This window comes from Ambystoma mexicanum, chromosome 13 (genome assembly GCF_040938575.1).
Source record: "Ambystoma mexicanum isolate Mex_15411 chromosome 13, UKY_AmexF1_1, whole genome shotgun sequence".
NCBI classification, from domain to species: Eukaryota; Metazoa; Chordata; class Amphibia; order Caudata; family Ambystomatidae; genus Ambystoma; species Ambystoma mexicanum.
Genome location: NC_090938.1, coordinates 41,800,171 through 41,822,571, shown reverse-complemented (window position 1 = coordinate 41,822,571; position 22,401 = coordinate 41,800,171). Strand labels below are relative to the sequence as shown.

The 22,401-nt window shown below is 46.9% G+C and overlaps 1 protein-coding gene across 5 annotated transcripts in view; it reads left to right on the top strand.

Annotated features, from left to right (window-relative positions):
- RBBP5 (RB binding protein 5, histone lysine methyltransferase complex subunit) overlaps nucleotides 1-22,401 on the top strand; it is a 104,466-nt gene that overhangs the window by 40,893 nt on the left and 41,172 nt on the right. For all 5 annotated transcript variants that reach the window (XM_069633136.1, XM_069633138.1, XM_069633135.1 and 2 more), the window contains exons 10-11: nucleotides 3,123-3,240; nucleotides 21,795-21,864. In XM_069633136.1, the coding sequence (XP_069489237.1) occupies nucleotides 3,123-3,240; nucleotides 21,795-21,864 (188 nt within the window). The remainder of the gene's footprint in view (nucleotides 1-3,122; nucleotides 3,241-21,794; nucleotides 21,865-22,401) is intronic.

Below are 22,401 nucleotides of genomic sequence, written 5' to 3'. Positions count from 1 at the left end.
GTACATACCTTTTTATTGTTACAGAGTTGCCCTTAGGCCTCCCCTTTTGCTTTCTCTGCCTAACCTTGTGAGAACTACAGTTCCCAAGGGTAGAAAGGATATTTCTATCCCTTCTACATCTTGTTTTACCAAAATGTCCCCTTGTTGTCTTGTTTGCCATTTTAGCGTTCCTTGTCCTTTCTTGGATCTCCCCTTGCCCTCCAGGGTGGGAATAGTCCTTTGTGTGATTTCTATCTTCGACGGAAGACCTTGGTCAGACCCGCCCAGGCTCCAGAGTGTCTGTGAAGGCAGGAAGTGATGGCACAGAGTCCAAAACTCTGCAACCCTTTATCTTCCAGCCTGCCTGCGAGAATCCAGTTCAAACTTGAAATGACTGCTGCATAGAAGTCTGCTCATGTAAGCTGAAAAGGTAGTCGACCACTGAACCTGAATCCAAAGAGGAAGATGAAGAAACAGCAGCTGAGACAATTTCCAGCGACCGCAGAGCCGCTGTGTAACTGGAGCCTGCTGTTACCTTTCCTTCCTAGCGACCTGCGGACTCCGAAACGGACGATCCTGACCCAGAGCCTGGTGAGATCCACTGGACTCAAGAAGACGTGCATTTTGAGCAATTCTGTGTCATGCTGCGACCTTGCGGGGCTGCAATACCCTGGGGCTTCAGGCCATCATGCAGTGCATGGTCTTCCGAATCGAGCAGAAACTTTGGTGGCATCCAGCTGGACCTCCAGAGACGTCCCCCCCCCCCCCTCAACAGAGTGCTGGACCAGATAAGCGACGCAAATCCAATCAGTGATATCCAGTCTTCTGCTGGCTTCTGAAAAGGGCGCCAAAATCACAGAGCCGCATCCAGCCGCGGAGAAACAGTTCTGTGGTTTGTTTTTTATTTTAGTTTTTTTTGAAAACTTACAGGGAAGCATTTTTTTTTAACCAAATCTATAACAGAAAAAAACACCCTATTTTTATTTATTTGGGTGGGGATGCCCTCTCTCCCCCCCAAGCTCCCCATTTCCCTATGTTTTTAATCTCTCCCCACCCATTTTAACCCCTATATCCCTCCCCAGCCCCATATAGATTTAATTTAAAATTCAGTATTTTTAGTGCAATATAGTTTCATTAAAAAATGCCGAGGTAAATGTTTCTATTTGCTTTTTTTGTAAAATAAAAAAAAAAGCTGGATGCCCGAAGAAACTCTTGCCTGGAGCCTTCCCCGTTGATCCCTGCTGCAGAAGCCCTTCCAGTGTCCTGCCTCCAGTATTCATGATGGAATTCATCGACCAGGTTGCAGATACTGAAGTCTTCTTGCTCCAACTCTTCTTCCGTGCTAGGGTACTGTGTTGGCTAGGGTATTTATTTACCTTAAGCCTTTGCTATTCTTGTAAAGCTTTGGGGTGTTTCTTATGATTGGGAGTCCTCTCATCCAGTTCACCCAGGCCCACTGCTGGAATCCTCCTAGGGTGTCTTCTCGCAAGTCCCAGGACCATAACTAACTTTAAAGTGAATTCCTTACTTGTTTGAGCAGTCTTCCTCAGGAACTCAAACTTTTTCTACAACTGAGCCCTATCTCGCCCTGCCTACAGCTGGCACCTAGACCACTAGTCCCTCTTCTGCCTCTGAGTGAACCCATGCAATAGACTAGGAAGGACTGGATATGCAAAGGATTCTGTCTTGAAAAGGATAACAAGTGGTTGAAAAGTACAGAGTTAGTAACTGAACTCTGAGAGTGAACAGTTACAACAGTTCTTACTTGCCTTGAATCTGTGTTGTGCCATTCTGAAAAGTAAATGTGAGGTTCTTTTACTCACCTGTGAATTGGTTGTGCCTCTTCCTCAAAAGCAATGGTGTGGCTTCTCTTTACTATTCCTGTTAGGATATAAACATACGAGTGCCCCGGTTGGGCCTTGCTTCCCCTGACTTGCTGTTGGCCTGTGTAGAATAAGTCTGCCTTAGGTTAAACTAACCTCTTAAGTTGCTAGTAGCTCCTTTAAAAGGTATATGGGTTTTTACTTACCTTGAATAGCTGCGTGCCATCTTAGTTATTTTGTACCTCAATCTGTGTTCCACTGATCTGAAAAGCAACTGTAATAGTATATTACCACATTGGGTTTTACGTGCCTAGAATAGCTGTGTGCCATTGTTGAAAAGTGTTCTGTAGGTGTAGCTGACCCTGGTCTGCCTGGTGCAATCCGGAGTTCTTGCGTCTTCCACAGAGCTGAAAAGCAACTGTAATTACACCAAAAGGTCTTACTCACCAGGGAGAACTCTGTGTTATCATAAAAGTAGTTATAGGTATATACTGTTCCTTGAATCTGTGTTTCTCTATTCAGAAAAGTATCTTGGTAATCAGGGTTGGTTGATTATGTGATTTCCTTGCTGGGTGTCACTGCATAACTGACAGGGTCTACTACCCTTTTATTACTGAAAGTAACACATGGTTTTACTCCCCATGAATAGTTGTGACCTATACTAGAAGTGCATCATAAGGTCTGACTTCCCTAGAATTACTGTTCGTAATTCTGAAGGTTTATGCTTTGGTCTGTGTACCTTCAAGCATTTGTGTTTGTATAATGTGTTTGACTCTCTGACCAGTACTTACCCCAGGACTTAACTTGGCCTAATTGTATTTATAATAAACCTTTTATTTTGTATAATACTTTTGTTTCTATTGAATCTTTGGTATACTAAAAGTTCTAAGTACTTTCCTACAGCCCTCTCTCCCTCTTAAGATAAGCCTGGCTGCTCTGTCTATGCTACCATATACTCGGGTGGTACAGCCTTATCCGAAGAGTGGAGTCTTGTACTGCCTCAGTTGAATGGTTTTACTAAGCCCTTAGTTGGACTTCAGAAAAACTGTCCCAACGCAGACTGCTCTTCTACTCTACCAAGGTCCATGAGTAGTACCGACTGATGAGAGTTGGGGGATCTACACCATTGGAATAGTTTTGTGAAGTGTACCTACAAAGTCGACTTTAGGAAAACTCCTCATAAGTAGTTTTATGCTAAAAATCTTTGCTGTGCATTTTTGCAAATGCTGCTGATGTTGGACTGATTGTCAGGTTGTTTTTGCATGTTATTGAACCTTTGACATGCTTCTGTCCCAGAATTTTACTTTTTCTGTGTTTTAGGAAAACTGGAGCGCCTTTGCCCCGGATTTCAAAGAGCTGGACGAGAACGTAGAGTATGAGGAACGGGAGTCAGAGTTTGATATTGAAGATGAGGACAAGAGCGAGCCAGAGCAGACAGGTAACACCTGACGCACTTCTTTATTCACTGTGTGGCGTGTGCCATGTCGGCAAGCCTGGGCAACTTTGCATCAGAGTGGCTGATTCTGCCACCTAAAATGCCATTTGGGGTAACATGGCTAAGAACAGGGTCTTGTTCTGTGGTAAGGTCGAGCGATGACACATGTGACACTAACAATTGTGGTTGCAAAAGTCTGGCTTTATTTAGTCTTTGATCAGATCAGGGATTGGGTTGGACCAAACACATGTACGATGAATGTAGCGCAGTCTTGATCCTTCTCTGTCAGGCTGTGATTCACTCCACCTCTCTCTGCTGTTCAGCAACTTTTTTAAATTGTACTGTCTTGCTCTGCCTCTCATTGCTGTGTCAGATGAGAGAACTTGACGCTCCTCACTGTCGCTTGGACTCTCAACAGCATTCTATTGGTGTGACTGCATACTGATCTGCCAGTCTGCGGTCTTTGCTCTGGGTCCTTCCTCTGCACCATTCTCCCTTTCCAATCATGTCTTCATAGCACATTCTTCACATGTTTTCTATGTTGAAGTCCTTCCTATAATAGGTTTTTGCCAGTCAGACTATCCTAGACCGAGAAGTCCCATTTTAGCACTTTGCGTCCCAGCTGTTGTGGATTACAGCTTCCTACAGCTCTAGCTAGCAAAGTCAAAGGTGAGGGACCACGGTAGGCGGTTCATTAATCATAGTAATGGAATTGCCACTTCTTTTCGGACGCAACCTTTTACCACATTCAGAGTACTTCGTTATCTTCTTTCTTGTCTACTTGCCTGCCAGCACTAACCTTGATTTGTCCCTTTCCTGGTTTACACTCCTGCCAGGATAAAAACTTCTACTACAACTTTTACTCTGTGTTAAGGCTTGTTAACACAATTGGCATACAGTTCTTTTTTCAACACACTCCACAAAAGGACAATGGTTCTCACAATGGTCTGTTTGCCATAAGCAATGCATGTTCTACTTTCAAGGAGGGATTTTCTCCTGCTGTATATCACATTTCTTCACACAACCTTTTTGGTGGTTGTTAATGCGATTACAGCTCTCTTCCTCGAGGTATCTTTATATGGGAAGGCTAAATTCAACTCGCCTTGGTGTTACTCTTTGGCTTTGGTATTGTAAGTTACAATGTCACCACAATGTCCCTTTTTAAGATCTCCCCCCTTCATGAAAGTTGTCTCCTTTGTTATTGCCCCTCTTTGGTTCGGTATTCAAAAAAACTCTGCGGTCTCCTTTGGAGCGCCCCCAGGGTCACCTGCATTAGGCCAACTCAACGGTCTTTCCTGGAATCTCCTTCTGACACGCTGGTTCCACTTCTCCATTTGCCGGGACAGCTGTAGTGTTTGACAACTCCCAGCAGCCTGACACTGCTTGCGCTGACTGTCAACGGAACCTGCACAACCCTGAACACTCTTGGGTAAAAGGCTTAACACTGGAGCAGGTCGCAGGATGCAGGGAGCTTCTCACACCCCCCACAACCCTCAGGATCGTTGGCATTGCTACCGCTTCTTGCTGCTATCCTATGCATACACCAGGGATCTCGACTGAATCCTCGAACTTCACACAGCGTCCTGTTAGCACAGTGGTGACTCCATTCACTGCTTCTTTCTATCGGTTCGGCTGCTTCAGCTCTCCCCCTGTGGCCCGCACCTGACAGGCCTTTACACTTTGGCAAGTCTGGACTTCTTTCTCATCTCATTACTAGGAGCATTATGGGACTTGTTTGATACACTTTGTTTAGGGGATTTACATGACCTATGGAAAGATTTAAAGGAAATAAAGGTTTCTCTTGGGTCTAAAACCTGATCACCATGGAGAATCATCACTACTAAAATAGTAGCATTATCTCCCTTACTCTTATACCCATCATTTCCATATTTCCATATTTAAAAGATGGCTCCTTATACTTAGTACAATGGGAAAGTCTGGGAGGAGAGGCCTTACTTTGACAACATGCCATTAAATTCTCAGGCACCATGGGAACCCGATTCTCCAAAGAGGATGAATGCTGTGTCTCGTCCTGATGTGATCCTCCTAACCCCACCCCCAGGGTCAGGAACAGGTAGCATCTCATCTGCCTTTCCTTGGCCACATAGAAGGAGATTTTAGACTGTTGTATAGATGTTGCCAGGGGGCCTCTAGCAGTCACCCCAATTATCAGCAGAGAACACTTGGGCCATCAAAAACTTCTCCACCACAAGAACGTAAGACTCAACCATGGGGCGAAGTTACTGCGTTTTTATTAGCAGAACAGATTGACCGGGATCACACCAGAAAAACAAGTATTCTACAGAGCGCCCGTCTTCTAAGCATGTGTCACCCGGTTTTATCCTTGTATGATATCACAAGTTCAGGTTCCATCCCAGAAACCTATCACACCCTTTGGTCAGTTCGGGTAAACTAATTATACGTTCTATAGGGGTTAGTTTTACTATTGGATAGCCATATCTAGTGGCTCCTCCTATGACCACCTCTACTAGTATCAATCTACAATGTTGCAGGGTTGCAAAGAGACCATTGGCCTTTCCAACAAATTATATCCCCAGATGAAAGGTGAATCTGGATTGGGCAGAATGCATCCTCCCATCCCTGGCGGCCCAGCTCGTTACCAGACCGGGTGTACCTTTTCAGGGCAATGGGAATGAACATGGAGGTTCGAGCGTTCTCTACTGTTGCCATCTCTGATCACCTAAGCTTGGGAGAGTGCATTCAGTCTGCAGTTCGTGGGCAGCACTTGTAACATTATCCTCTCTGGTTGTATGGGAACAGTCCTCTTCGTCTACCTCAGAATGGGCATTGTCCTGTTCGGCTGGGTCACGTGTGTGAGACCACGAAATCAAGCTCTCCTGCTTGTAATTCGGAGCATTTTAGCCTGATTTTCTGCAGGTGGCTAATTGTTTTGGTTACTGGAACTTTCCGTCTCCACTTGTCATTGGCTGGGTGCTGTGTCTCTGCGTGCCTCTGGCTGTCGCGATCGTGTCCATGTACTCGAAGCCTGTGCCTCTCCTTTGTCATCCTTTTCAGAGACCTATAGTTTCTATATCATTCCTTATGGCTTCTCCATGTTACTAAAGTCAAACCTATGCAAGCTACATATGACTACTTTCCATCTTGCGGTTTCAGCCTTGGCAAAGGAAGTGAATATAAAGAGATAAGTTTGTGTGTCCGTCCTCTTCCTTCGTGAGTCCTAAGCATGTGCTTCGTGCCTATATGCAATAAATGGATCTACGTGATCTGACCGCAGCTGATTTTACCGCGGCCAGAAAATTTGCATGAGAAAGGTGCGAACACCCCAACATAAACAAACACCACTTACCTTTTTCTTCAAGCGTAGTCCCTGCTGCGCCAGTTCCCGTTCACTTCCGTGATCGAGAACTGGCACCGCAGGATACTTTTATTTTTTCACAGGGGCTGCAGGGGTTTCCCCTATAAAGTATAGTGAGCGGGTTGTTGCGGGAGACAACCCCGCAGCCCCTGTTTTATAAAATTTTATTATTATTATTTTTTTTACTTGCCTGCAATGCTACCACCAAAGGTTTGAACTTTTGGTGTTTGAACCTTTGGTGGTAGCATTTGTTTTGTAGAACGTTTTGTTCATGCAACCGTTTAGATACAGTCTTTTTGTACAATACTCAATAAACTAGTGCATGTTCATGTAATGTTCATGAATGGATGAGTATGCACTTCATGTATAAGGGAGGCTATGTCGTGATGTGGTCATTGATTTCTGGCTTTGCAGTCCGTCGACTTGCTCGATCGATGGCATTTGCATACCGTCTAAATCATCGATTGGGTATGCTATAAACGGCTGTCTGAGAGAAAACGACTCACACCTGCGATACATGATGATGGGCCTAAGAGTAAGGCACATCTGTAACTTCTCTTTCTTCGTGTTGAGTAGTGTGTGGGGGCATGAGGGTCAGATTTGCTCCCCCTTCCCATCTACAATTCCCACCTATGGTTAACCTGTCGACCACACTACCTACACGACTCTCTTGGTTTGTCTGCAATTTCGGGAGCCGAACCTTTGTTATCCCTCTGAGATGTCAATAGTATTTTGCATGATCATCCAGGCGCCATGTCACGTGACTGCAGTCCACATCAGGGTTGCACCCAACACATTTTCTCCAATAATCACCGGTGTTGTAGAGATACTGGAACACTGTTCCTGCCGGGAACAGAGGACACTGCATCAATTTTGATTTCAGTGAATTCCGTGTTTTTATTTCCTCATCTTCAGTTTCTACTTCTGATCAGCACTTTCATCCCTTAAGTCTTCTCAGTTGTCTTCCTACACTGCATGATGATGATTATTCTGATGACACAAACTGTCAGCAACACTAATATCAAAGCTGCTGCCCGTACTTTCAGTCCATTGGCCATCCATGTTGGTTCCATTGGCCATCCATGTTGGTATCTATGAGAATATATATTTTAATGTTAAAGGTATTTGTATTGCGCACCATCGCCACCCAATAGTGGTCCCCATGCACTCTGGCGGATCTGAAAAGGGTGGAGGAGAGGAATTGGTAGGGTGTAGTGGGAAATGGAGAGTGAGAGTTGTGATGTCCTGTTAGCAGCTTCGTTTCGGTTTGCACCGTTCGCTGAGCTTAAGTGCGGTTTTCGTGTTGGTGCAACTTCCCAGTGTGCTGTTGTGGAGAATTATGCGTTTGTCTGTTGTTGCAATGTGCTGAAGTACGTGCGGGTTGCCGTTCTAAGAAAAGTGGTTGTGTGAGTTTTCGAGTCTTAAATGTATGCGGATGGTTGAGGTTTTAGAGTTGGGTTAGTGGATTTCTCTTTCTCCATTTTCCTTGGCTCTTTAGCTTTGTGTTCCTTTCTCAAGATCTATGATTGAAAAACACACCTAGATTCGTGTTCCCCAGCCAACGGGAGAAAGGCTTAAGTTTCACAGAATGGCACTTAATGAGAAAACGCATCTAGATTTGAGATTCCTAGATAGTGCGAGAAAAAGGACTACGTTTCACCATACAATCTGTCTCAATGCATGAAATGCCTGGCTAACAGTCTGTGCAAGTCAGTCATATCTCTGCACTTACATAATCAGGCTAACGTTCAACAATCTGGTTAGATGTGAGATGAAGCTAACTCATACAATCGATTGTCACAATCAACTACTACAACTCTGTCCAGATGCGACACAAAGCCAACCCCCACAACTCTGTCCCGATGCGCAGCCGGCTCTTATACACAATTTCATCTGGGCTATCAAGCACAGAGTACAGTTTAACTAGTTGTGAGATGTAGCTTGCTAATAGTTCTCTCGGTGTGAGGCATGACTTGGCAACACAGTTCAGAGCTCAGTGAGTCTATGTGGGGGCAACAGTTGCAACATGTAAATGAGCACATGCACGTTACCAGCTATTTCGTGTTGGCGATAATAAGGTAGGAGAGAGGTGGGACACTTTTTGTGGGAACGGTAATTGCTGTACCCCCCCCCTGTCCGCACCCCACTTACTTTTCCTGTCGCTGCTGGGTGACTGTTGTCTGTTCCCTGCTTTCCCATCTGACACCGGCAGACTTCATTGTTTGGTACGTCTGGACACAGTTGCGAACGACTTATGTTGGTCGCGAGTGGGATTATGCTTTGCAACCTCCTCCATGGGTAATGGTGGAAGCGAGGAACACATTGGCTGCTGCTTGGGGAATAGGGAATAGGCAGGATTTGACAACTGCGACCAGTGTACTAGGTGGGTAAACTTCTGTCCTATTTCTTGGCTTTCTCGTTTGGTGGAAGCCAGACAATGGGGGACAACGGGTCGATTTGGGTTATGTGTATGACTGAGGATTGAGGGGTTAAGTGGCAGTTTGGGCTGGGTTGGTTTGTGGGTGGCTGCTTGCTTCCCCTGCTGACACCTGCAAAAACCTTTTGGGCTGCATCCTTGGGTCCCTTAGCTGGAAGGGCTGCCGAGCAGGGGGCCTGCCTTAGAGTGCAGTTTAATATGTAGGAAAGGGCCAATCAGTATGCAGGGGCTGGCTTGGAGGTGGGGCTATGCACCAAGGAGGAAGTGGGCAGGGGGCTGGAGACTAATGTGGACGCAGCGCTTCTGGTGCTTTTAAAGTTAGACATTGGGCAGATTTCAGCTGGCTGCTAGGAGGAGGGCCCTCCCCCCGATTGGAAGCCGGAACGGCTTTTGGAGCGGGCAGGCACACACACCTGTCTACCAGCAAATAGAGACCAAAATGGGGGCACTAGGGTCTCCCAAACAGCACTCGCCTGTGCCAGAAGCTACCCTTTGTCTTTTCCTACGTTTTTCATTTCTGCCTCCATCTTCGTGTGCATTTCAGAGAGCCGGGAGATGGCCTCTGTCAGGGTCCTGTTGCCTTGGTCATTAGCAGGAATGAATGTACAGCAAGAAGACCCAATCTTGGCGCAGGCGCCTCCCTCCATAGCTGTGAGGATATCTAGAACGTATCTTTTATGGAGGGCCACTAGACTAATTGCTCTCAGCTCTTCCTTGATATTATTGAACCCCTTGATGGTTGGGTTTGTCTGCATCTGCTCCCAACGGTTAATCTGCTTGGCCACAGGAGCTGCTGAACCCCACAGACTCCTTGAAATGTATGATCGACAGCATATTGATAAACAGCTGAAGTCCAAACATCCCCAGGGGAAAGGAGAAGTGCATCAAATAAAAAAGGCTCATACTTCCTGTCTTCTCACTCGAAATGATCTGCAGAGGATGAGCAAGGCGAGAAGTTATTTTAAAATCAACCATCAACAAACCTCACTCTACCATATCCCCCCAGGACAAACTAGTACCTGTGCAATCCTCTACAACTGCTCAGCGGCATTAGAAACTCTTCTTGAACCTGAGTTACGACTTGAACTGAAAGTTAGACTTCTCTTTTTGATCTCTGGACTCGACGCCTCATCCAGCCTCCTAGAATTAGTTTTGAAATGCTTTGTCTTACTACTGACTCATTATATAGTTAATCAAGAAAACTCAAAACAGAACTTGCAAACTTTGACTGGTGTCCCCAAGATTAAATCACTCCTTAATTGGGCAGGTCAAGTATGCGATTGTCCACTGGGTGCGCTAATCATCCCCAGGCTGCATTACTTGTTTTTACAGATTAGCGTTCATTTAGGCGCTTCCGCGCAACTGAATTGGGTGATTGAAGACTTAGTAGTTACACTTGTGTTCCTAGCATCTAGAGCGGGAGCACTGCAGAGACTCTACTCGCGCTCTACGCTTACCCAAATGAAGATGCAATATGCTTTCAAATCGCTGCCCCCAAGTGTTCAGATGTTTACTTGTAATGATGTTGCGCACTGCCTATTATGCACTGTCAAGGTAAACAAAACATTTGCTCACGAGCACGCTCGCAGCGTAAGTAGTCTGTTCTTCACGGCTTGCTGCTTGCAGAAAGGAGCCGCTCCAAAAAAGGAATTCTTGCCTAACTAAATACCTATACTATGAAACTGAAGAATCCAAATTATTTTCATGAATTAATTTGAAGAGAATGTTCCTGTGCGCTTATTCTGCTGCGCTCCCACCAAGTAAACCACTTGTCTTGTCTCACGCTGCCTGGATCACTGCTCACATAAGGTTTTCAGATCAGAAACTAAACTGCTTATTTAGCCAAAGCCCTAAGTACTGTGTTGCAAGAAACAGGACCTTCCTGTTCAAGGAAGGACAATGAAAGGCAGTTTAGAAGGTTTACTTCAGCTCCAAGTAGCTCTAACCCACCAAACAAATAGTTAAGGACCCAACGCAATTTACTCAATTCTCCAAGAAACCTGTACATATTATCCTAAACTACCCCCACCCATGATAAGACCTGACATTCCTTGATAGCATTGTACCCCTTGATGGTTGAGTTCGACCTGCTGACAGTTTCCCCATAGCAAATGAGCAAAAGCCCAGAGGAGTGCAGGTGAATGCTGTGCGCTACTGGAAAAAGCCAGATTAGGTAGGCCAAACAAATTGCACCAATATTTCCTAACGCTTTGCCGTGAGACTTGCTGTACTGGAACTGTCTTCCTTTCTTCGAGAGCTGAGAAAAGGCTACTGTCCCGCTACAGATGATTGTCCCGCAGCCGGTGAGTGCCGGAGCGGCATACAACTGCAGGGGTTAAACCTACAAGCGACCTGGACTAGACCGGTAAAGTTTGACCTGGACGGTGTCCAGGATCAATGAGTACTTTATCACTTACCGGTGGCCCCCCGGCACACCCATTGTTCTTTATGCATTAGAATCCCTGAAAAGATACTCGCCTTAGCTGGGCTAGCCTGTGCTCTTTAGCTATTCCTGAAATCCGAAAGTCGCTCTACCTGCAAGGGTAGACCCTCCTCGAATAATAGGGCATTATTCTTCATCGCCTCAAGCCCATTCATGAACTGCTACAGCTCCCTGAAGAGGACCCGCTTTCGCTTTTGCGCACGGTTGTGTTCTCCTCCTTACCCGCATTAGGCGAAACGCATTTGTATATATGGTAAACAGTGTAAGGCGTGTGTGGTAACTGTTTATTATTACTGTGGTTTATCCTTGTTTAGTTATAAGCCCTATAATGCATTTTTTTATATGCACTTGTCTAAGAGTATTCTGTGGAGTTTTACTGTGTGCTCATTGTGGGCTTCCGATCTCTCTCTCATCCCTCCTGAGACTTAGTCTTGACCACCTGCCACGCTACTGTTGATTGGTCTGGTTTGTCCAGAAGGTTCCCCTGTTGCAGTAAACTAGGGTGGCCTCCTAAACTTCTGTCCACCAGGTCAGAGTTTAGAAATTCATCTTAACAGTTAGTAAGGGTCCGAGCTTGGGGAAAACATCAACCTTCGTCGAACAAGGAGTGTAAGGAGGTAACGGAAGGCACAAAACATTATCACAATTGAATTACATTTCCCATGTTGTTATCCTTAGGTGTTTCTTTGTGTTGGTCCAACAGGTTTGTGCCACTCACCTGAAATGCCTGCGAAATGCGTTATCGTGTTGTTAGGTTAAGCTCTACGCCTTTAGCATTGGGCGAGTGCTGTGAACAGCAATTATTCCCACACTATACGGATTCTAGAATCACCAAGTAGATTAATGATAGACGGATTTCCACGTGTCAACTGTGGGTATGTCTGGGCTACATAAAGCAGGAAGGCATAAAAAACTGTTGTGGAGGAGTAATTTCTGTTTGTATCGTTTAGTGGTTTTGGCTGCAGCGAGGATGAATTCATCCAAGCCCATGGTCCCGCTGTACCAAGAAGGGAAGAAGCTAGATGTGTGGTGGCAGGGCATCATATATACTGCAGCATCGCCCATCAAGGCTGCCAACGCTTTAGCCATCCTGGCCTGGTATGATAGCAAATTGTGGTTTAAACTAGGCCCACTCCTGGAACTCTTGCCAGTCGACAACAGGACGCAAGATCTGGAACTAATTCAAAAGGGTGAGGTGGCCTCCGTTCATGCCATCACACTATGGATGTCGCGGATTCTGGCTTCCGCCAAATGGGGAATGGCGTAGCGCTCAGGCGTCCAGGTTGGCTGAAGGCTACCAATTTTAGGCCTGACGTTCAGGACAAGGTAGCGGATATGCCTTTTGAATGCGATAATCTATTCGGAAAGGCGGTGGATGAAACCACTGCAGGCCATCAAAACACACAAAGACAGCAAGGTCCCTAGGAACCCTGCTGCAGCGCCATTCTTCCTTTCTGTCATCAGGAGTAAGTTTGAAAGATCTTCAAAGGGATGCGCATCCACATCCTACGGTCAACCTTCCCGCTCCACGGCTCAGGAATCCTACCCAGGTCGTTCCCAGGCCTTTCGGTGGAGGCTCGCAGCGCCTTCGGCGCCAGCAAGGAAAGCAGCAAAAAAGCATGCAATCCTTACTTGGCCAAGGGCCCAGGCCCCCACTTCGGCACCCCAGTGGGAGGCTGTCTCTCAAATTTCGCTGATGCCTGGAAAAACATTACCACAGACGAATGGGTGCTGGACATTCTGTAGAAAGGGCACCTGCTGGAATTCGAATGCAAGTGCCCACGTATTCCACCAGTAACGAGGAAGCAGCAACACACTGCCCAGCTGCTCTGGGAAGTGCGTTCCAAGGGCGCAGAAGAACCCTACCTGCTGTGACTCCGGTGCTCCGGAGCATACTTCAGATACTTTCTAGCCCGAAAGAAGTTGGGGGAGGTGGCGCCCAATCCTAGACTTATGGTACCTCAACAAGTAAAGGCCCCAAAAGTTCAGGATGGTCACGTTGCAGCAAGTGATCGGCCAACTGGAGGAAGGGGACTTCATGGCAACTCTCGATCTGGAAGAGGCCTACTTTCACTTCCCCATTCATCCAAAACATCGGAAATTCCTTTGCTTCGTAGTTCTGGGGAATCGCTACTAGTTCAAGGCGGTGCCCTTCGGACTGAAGTCGGCACCAAAGGTGTTCACAAAGTGTTTGGCTCTGGTGTCAGCGCATCCGCGTCTCAAGGGCATAAATGTTTTCCCGTATCTAGACAACTGGCTCATTCGGTCACGTTCTCGGAGCCTGGCAGTGCAACACACACAGGAGACCATACACCTGCTTACAGAGCTCGGATTCTCTATCAATTATCCGAAATACTGCATAACGCCATCAGGACGTTCTGTTTCTGGGGGCACGTCTCGATACAGTGGCGTCTCTCTAGCTTTCCCCTCGGAAGAGCGGGTGCTCACTATCCGTGGGAAGGTGCACCGTCTGTCCGCCATCAATTCAGCAACCATCCTAGTAATAAAGTCGCTGCTAGGCATGATACTCCTGCATACATCTTATCGCGTTCTGCAGGCTGCAGATGATGCCACTCCAGGAGTTTCTGGACTGCAGGTGGCACCAGGTCACAGGCAATTGATCAGACAAGTTGAAGCTCAACCTGGCATTCAGGCAAGCCATCCAATTGTGGGGTGTGCGCTCTCAACTTACACAGGGTTCCCCATTCAAAACTCCTACTTTTCAGGCAACGGTCACCACGGATGCCTCACTGGACGGGTGGGTGGCCCACACCGGGCAGTCCAAAGCCAGAGTCCTTTGGCTGTTGGAGGAAAAGGATCTACATATCAATGTGCTGGTGCTTTGAGCCATGTTCTGGGCCCTCAAGTCGTTCTCGCCGCTGCTGAAGGGCCGAGTGGTGAGGATTTTCACAGACAACACCACAACCATGTTCTACATCAGGAAGCCGGGCGGGACCCGATCGCCTGATCTGTCGTTGGCGGCACAAACCCTATGGCACTGGGCGATCCTTCAGAACATGCTCCTCGTACCCTTTCACCTAGAAGGTATAAAGAACACCATAGTGGATGCCCTCCACAGGGAGCTTTGATCTGATCACGAATGGGAGTTAGAACAGGACCAAGTAACATGGATGTTCCCCCAATGGGGTTGTCCGGAGATCTATTTGCCATGGCATCGAACACCAAATGCAAGCAGTTGGCCAGCAGGTTCCCTCAACCAGGGACCTTGGGAGAATGCCTTCTCACTCGGATGGGAGGGTCCATTCCTATGCGCTTTTCTTCCGATTCCCTTCCTGCTACCAGTCATCAACACCGTGAAGTGATGCATCTGCAAGATGATACTCATTGCCCCAACGTGGACCTGCCAGATATGGTACTCAGACCTGCTCAGACTATTGACGGCACTGGCCATCGGGCTGCCGCCTCTTCCTGACCTGCTCTCCAGAGAAGGTGGAACCCTCTTACATCACGGTCCAGCGTCAATGATTCTCACGGTCTGGCTCCTGCAGTCTTAGAGTTTGGCCACTACAACCTTCCGTTGGAATGTAAAGCTTTTCTTGCTAAGGCAAGAGCGTATTCTACTGTATTGTGCTACAGTCCCAAATAGAAACGCTTCACAGTGTGGTGCAGGGCGCAGGGCATCACGCTGCTGCATGTCTCTGCTCCTCAGCTCTTGCCATACTTGCTCTCACTGGCCAAGTCTGGTTTAGCCCATGCCTCCATCAATGTGCATCTGGCGGCCATTTCACGATACACCTGTTCCCCCTACAAAGCTATTGTTATGGTCTCACAGGCTGGTCAGAGAATTCATGAAAGGTCTCTTTAGGTCTTTTCCTCCACTGAAGGCTCCGGCCCTGCGTGGGAGTTCAGTGTCGTCCTCACAAAGCTCATGGGACTTCCATTTGAGTCTTTACATCGTGCTCCTCTCGTTTCTTTCATGGAAGGCTATGTTCTGAGTAGTGATCACTTTGGCCAGGCGGATCGGGAAATTCAGGCTCTTTCCTGCAAAGCCCCATGCTTATCGTTGCAACCTACTAGGGTGGTGCTCCGCACTCAACCCTCCTTCATGTTGAAAGTTCTGTCTGAATTCCACCTCAACAAACCTTTAGTACTTCCAGTCTTCTTTCCGAATCCTATTTTGGCTGCTGAACGTTCACTGCATAGGCTGGATGTTGCTTGTTACCTCCTGGAAGACTTCTCGGTGAACTTTGGTCCCATGAATCGGGGGAAGGCCTCCCTATCCAGTTGGCTCTCTGGCTGCATCATGCACTGTCATCGTCTGGCCCCCACACCTCTACCAGGCAGGCTGAGAGCCCACTCCACCAGAGCCATCGCTGCTATGACAGCGTTTCTATCTGGGGTTCCCCTGCTGGACATTTGCAGGGCTGCTATGTGAAGGTCGACTCACACCTTCACGAGATACTACTGTGTCGACCGGGATTACAGGGAGGAGTCCAGAGTCGGCCAAGTGGTGCTGCGCAACCTGTTTGCTTGAGGTGAATCGGTTCCAAGGGTAAGTGGTGCACTTGAGCCTTGCCACCTCCTGTGGTTGTGTATATGTTACTGCTTTATAATCTTATTCATGAGCATGTGAATCCATGCCAGACTCCATGCTGGAGAATGAACCAGTTACTTACCTGTAACGGTTGTTTTCCAGCATGGGTATGGCATGGATGCACATGCGAACCCTCCCTCTGTCCCCGCTGTTGCTCTTCTGGGTTCTTACTGGCACCCCATGCGCTTCCAATCTGAAGATGGCCACCGGGGACAGCTCTCAGGGAGACGACCGGCATTGGTTGGGTGCAGTATGACCTGGTCTTCAGTGATTGGATATCAGGCGAAAGGCGGTATTCAAGCTTTTAAAGCAATACTGCTTTTCTTTTCTTACCGAGGAGTCCCAGCCTGTCGACTGGGAATATTTATGAGCATGTGAATCCATTCCAGACCCATGCTGGAGAACAACCGTTACAGGTAGCTTGTTCCATATGCTCCACCACAATAGGACATAACCAATCTTCTCCAATGTAGGAAGAAGGTACCACTTTACCCATATGAGTAGGATAATGCAATCTTAAATAATGCTGTTGGGAGTACTAGCTTGCCCATACTCCCTAGGGGATATTGACCACCCCTTCTCACCCTTAATTCTTTCTCCTCCGTTTGAGCCCTTCCCTGAAACTCCATTATCTGCGTGGTTGGTAGCGTATTATAGCCTTGCCTTAGAATACTTATTCAAAAAAGGTAGCAGGTGCCCCTCTCAAGAAATAACATGGCATGATAACCTGTTCTGTGGTTTTTTCCACTATGAGAGTTCGTAGCAATCGCTTTTTGCTCACTGTACCTTTCACATATGGTAAATGTCCATTTGCAGATCAGTCTTTGTCCCGCCCACATGGGCAGTCCAGCACCGAAATGCTATGGCAATTCCTTTCTGAGCAAGAGTACCAACAGCAACTCCATACACGTGTTTCAGCCTTGTTGGGCCTCATCAGTGAGGTGGAGCTTTGCCTCTCTGAGCACAGTGAGCAGGGAGTCCATGTCTGGGTTCCCCCAGGTAACTCAGGGTAACCAACCCCACGTTCCTTGCAAACATTAGTCACAAAAGGTAGCAGGCGCCCCTTTCCAGAACTCTCAAAGTGGGGGAAAAAAACACAGAACAGGTTCTACTGCAATGTTCTTTTTGGAGAGGGGCGCCTGCTACCTTTTTTGAAAATGTTTTGCAAGGAACTTGGGGTTGGTCACCCTGAGTTTTTAAAAAAAAATGTTCCCTTAGAATCATATTGCACACACCGATGTGTGTTTGATGGGGTATCGAGACTGTTATTCCTGAAAAATATGCTGTGTGCCTTGCTTCCACATCTGCTGATTCGTTGCCCCAGGAGACTGCGTCCTCCACCGTCGTATGGGCCTGCCACTTTATGATTGCGATTGCTACTGGGAGTTGAAGCGCGTATTTGAGCCTGCCCCATAGGGGTATGTGCTGCAGCGATGTGCAGTCAGCATGTAGGAAGCCCCTCCTCTGCCATTGTGACAGCCCAGAGTGTACTGTAAACACCACATAGGCTGAATCTGAATACTGTAATTTTCTGGTCCCTCTGTGCTACTAATGCCATTATGAGAGCCACAAATTCTGCTGCTTGCGCATAAAAATGTGAAGGTTATCTTACGCTTGCTATTAAGTTTACGGTACCGTCTGCTTTTAGTCTCACCACTGCCATTCCTGTAAGTCTTTCCCCTGTTCTCTGTTCTCTGGTCTATTGTCGACGACCCTTCAATATAGAGCACTTCTCCCCCCTCACGTAGCTTTTCCCTCACCTTGGGAAGGTTGTCATACTGTCGTGTACATAGTCTCCCTCTCTACTGGTTCAGCTAAAAACGTTGCTGGGTTTACAGTCCTGTGCCTCACTACCTGATTTCTGGATTCAAGATAATTACCCTGTATCCAGAACCTCTGTGTGGTCAACGTACTCTTGGGTCTTTCCAGAATTGCAGAGATGGCGTGCTCCACGTAAGGTATAGAAATACTCGCTGACTTCTCTACTGCGAATGCGGCAGCAGCCATAGCTTGTTCACAAGGGTAATGTCCACTCATTACTCAGTCTAAACGTCTACTATAATAAGCTAATGGCTTGTTCCCTAGGGTAGTCTTCTGTGTGATTAATGCAGTCATCATTACTACATTGGAGTGCAAGAACAAATAAAATTCATCGGGATAGTCTGGGATCCCTAACACTGCAGTTGTGCATATTGCTTTCTTCAGTTCCTTGAATACTTCAGTCATTTTGTGCATCCATACTAACTTACCATTCCCGCCCTGTGCCTCCCTAAACCCGTTCCACAAGGGTAGTCCAACACCCGGCTCTGCAATAATTGCAAAGGCCCAAAAACTGCTGCATTTCTCTCACTGTCATCGCATCGGCCTTCTACGGATCGCCTGAGCTCTTTCTGGAGTCACTTTTCACCCTTCTTGTGATATCATCTTCCCTATGTATAGCACTTCCATTTGGCAATATTGTAATTTTGCCTTGTCCACCTTGTAACCCTTTTCTGCCAATGCTGTCTGCAGGTATACCGACTCATTTCAACACTGTCCCTCTGACTTGCTACAGATTAAAATGTCGTCCACGTAGTCTGACTGCTCGCTACCTGTATGTTGCCTAGATACATCTGAAGGGCTCTATTAAAGATGGAAGGTGACTCACAGTACCCTTGTGGGAGTCTCCTGTGTTTCCGTTTCCGTTTTCTATATAGAAACGCATTTAAGCCCTGTGACTCATCATGAAGTGGTATACAAAATAAGGTGTTCTTCAAATCTATTACCATGAAGTGCGTAACTTCCATTGGGATGCTGCACAGAATTGTGGCTGAATTCGGAATTTACAGGAATTCTTCAACAATTTGGTTCAAAGGACACATCCTGGATGAAACTCCATGACCCTCCCAACCCTGTTGCCTTTTTCACTGGATACACTGTGGTGTTGCACTGCTATTCTGAAGGCACCAGAATGCCTTGCTTCACTAATGTAGCAATCGTCTCATAAATGCCCTTGTCTGCTTCCTTCGATAGGGTATACTGGGCCTCATTACAAGTGTGGCGGTCCGGAGACTTACCGGCACCCTTGTTGTTTCCTGACCGCTACACTGAGTCTGCTTGCCGGGGCCGCTGCGCCAACAGGTCTTCCCCATCCTCATCATTTAAACGTGACAAGGCCATCTTAATCCCTACCGCTTTCGAGGAGCGCCTTTCTCTGCTCTCCTCTCTCGTTTGCTTATGTGCTGCTCTTTCTCTGCGTTGGTGTTCTTTATCGAGCCGCTCGACTTATAACCTCCTTTTCTCTTTATTTGTAATTGCCTTTCTCGCTCATCTGCTTTCTTCCTTGCTATGTCTCCTAGCTCTTTTCTTTTCTCTTTCCTCTTTCTTGTGCTTCTGCTCACTCCCTTTCTTTTCGCAGTCTTTCACTTTCCTCCTTTCCCTTCCATGAACTTCCTCCATTATCTCTGCCCATTCTTTAGCTTCCTCCTATGCATCTTTGCTACTTGCTAATTCCTTCCCCACATGCCCTATCTCACGTCTAGTTTGAGCAATATCTGTTCGCCTATCCATTTGTTTGGTAATATCGATTCTTGGCCTTCACTAAGCCCTGTTTTCCCAAAATCATCCTCTGTTAGCTTCGCTTGCATCTCGCCGCGCTCCTTATGTTCGCTGCTAATGTCTTGAACTGCTTTACTTGCTTGCCCTGCTTCATCACGTGTGCCTTCGCTACTATAAACTGGAGGTGCAAGTGGGATTGGTGTATCCCGCCGCTGCTTTTAATTCCTTTTCCTTCGTAGGGTAAAACGAGTGCATGTTCATGTAATCTTCATGAATGGATGAGTATGTACTTCATGTATAAGTGCGGCTACGTTGTGATGACGTCATTGATTTCTGGCTTTCCAGTCAGTCGACTTGCTCGATCGATTTAACTTCCATATCATCCAAATCATTGATTGGGTATGGTCTAAACGGCTGTCTGAGAGAATAAATGCCTCTCACACCTGCGATAGATTGATGATTGCGGTGATGGGCCTAAGAGTGAGGCACATCTCTCGTTTCTCTGCCTTAGTGTTGAGTTGGGTGGGGGCATGAGGGTCATTTTTGGCCCCCCATCTACACTGTGAATCTGTGATGACTCTGCAGGATTCATCACACTACTCATTCACTCTTGAGGGACAGGGGGAATATGGTGTTGGTTTCCTTTGTATACTAGCTCGATAGGCCATGCTGTATTATGTTGAGGTTTCATTATAATGTTTTGCTTTAAATGTCTAATTTTCAAGTGACTTCAAAGCTGCCATATAATAGCAGGTAGCAGCCTCCTAAACACGCAAAACAAACAACTGAAGGGTAAACTAGGAAATCTAATCTGTTAACTAGAGCATACACCCCTGTTTTGACCTAACATTCGCATGATGCCCTCTTTTAACAGGACACAGTAACTGCATGCACCCCAGGGTGAGAAGGCTAGCCCAAGGTGAGACCATGTAAATAAGCGGCCAGCCTAAGAGGATTCCGGCCTCCCACACCAGTAGAACCATTCCCTTAAAGGCCCTGGGAGGACTATGGAACCTCCAGGAAGGTCGGACTGGGGCATCTGCTCCCAAGACGCCATGGTTTAAATCCCACCCTCCGTTAAATGTTCCCATATTTCCTTCCAGCTTTTCCATCTATAGAATCTGGCCATTCGCGGCTCCGGGGTGTGACTAGAGGGGCTTTGTGCACTGGTATCTTGGGCGTGATTTCTACATGCCTTGGCTCTTCGTGACCTTCTGGAAGGCTCCGAAGTCTGACCACGGCTAAGCCATAGACATTCTTGATGTTCTTAAGCACTTTGCACCCAAGACCATGGCATAAATATATTAGGAAACCAAAGAGTTTTTTATTTTGGCTTGCTTTTCAAGTAGCTGCTGCAAATATTTGCACATTCGAATTTCTGTCCTGCAACCTTGCCAAATGTTGTTGAGGGCTAGGCAAGTAAATAGAAGGGCTCTGTGTTTTCTTGGGCACGGCTTCCAAATATCCCAGCTCGCTATGCAGGGAGTACATTTCAGACATACCCCCCCCCCCCCCGGCGCAGCAAACACCTCCTCTACAGCAATCTCATTTTGGTGCCTCACCCCATAGAATACAGTTGAGTGCCACGATGCATTTGGTCCAGATGTACACACAGCTCTTCCACCTTTTCCAACATTCCTGAGCACCTTCGTCTCTCGCCCGCATCCCAACTATCTACCCAACTTTTATCCTCACTAGCACTACTGAATGTTCCATCATACGCCTCCTTTACCTCCATAGCTGGCAAAATTGCTTGGACGCCATGAACTATGGCAGGCGCTATATAAATACATGATAACATAATAACATGAAACCATGACATGATGGTCGAGTTCCCTTTTAATGGGTGTGGGTTTGCTAAAAGAAATCGGTACACAAACCAAACTCTTAGCAGAAGGTATTTATTTCTGCTTCTTTGAGGGGTCTGTTGTCAAAAAGCACCCGATTGGATCTATCTGGGTGTATATTTGTCACACTACAGATTGTCGGGCTTCTTTAATGCCCCTCTATGAGCTATGGTGCGCTTGGTCTGAGAACCTGCCTCTACTGGTACTTTATGCCTGCCTAACATGTATTGCAAGTTTTGTCATGGTATCAAGTAGGAATTGGGGCACAATAGGTCCTGGCCAGGCATGTGTCCTTCGTCCTAAACTTGGGGTACGTATTCAATTGGCCCTCTGTGGCGAGCAACCTGGAGCAAGAGATTTAGGTTCATTGTGAGTCACTCTGTGTGCCATCTCATTTTCAGGTGGAGACGCTGCAGAGGACGAGGAGGTTGATGTCACCAGTGTGGATCCGATAGCTGCGTTCTGCAGCAGGTGAGAGAGATACGGCTTACTCTTCTGCAAATATTATTAACTCTGAGAAACATATTCTCGGTTCGTCTCTTAATAAGCATAGCCACCACTTTCTCCTCTATGCTTTACAAAGATCCATACCTGCTTCTCAGTAAATCTTCCCGGCTCTGAAAAGCATACCTGCATGGCTCTACCTAGTTCACTGAAGCACATCCACCCATACTAACTTAACCTAAGTTGAAGCAGCACTATCCTTACATTTCATCCTGCCTCACCGTACCAAGCCGGAGACAAACTGCACCGTCACATGCCTAGCTCTCAAAATCGCCCGTTGCACTCGTCAAGCTTCATGAAGCACAACTGCTCATTCGCATTTCTAGCCGAATCTGAGGTCAACTACCCTACCTGACTTGGGGAAGCAAGCCTGCCAAATCCATAGTAGTCTTGCCCTGCTCTGGAGTCCTACCCCTCTCTTGTCAGAGGTACGCCTGTCTATGAACCGAGCAACCTGGTGGTAACCTAAGCTAACGCTGTACCATGCCAGTTTTGTAACCTCTA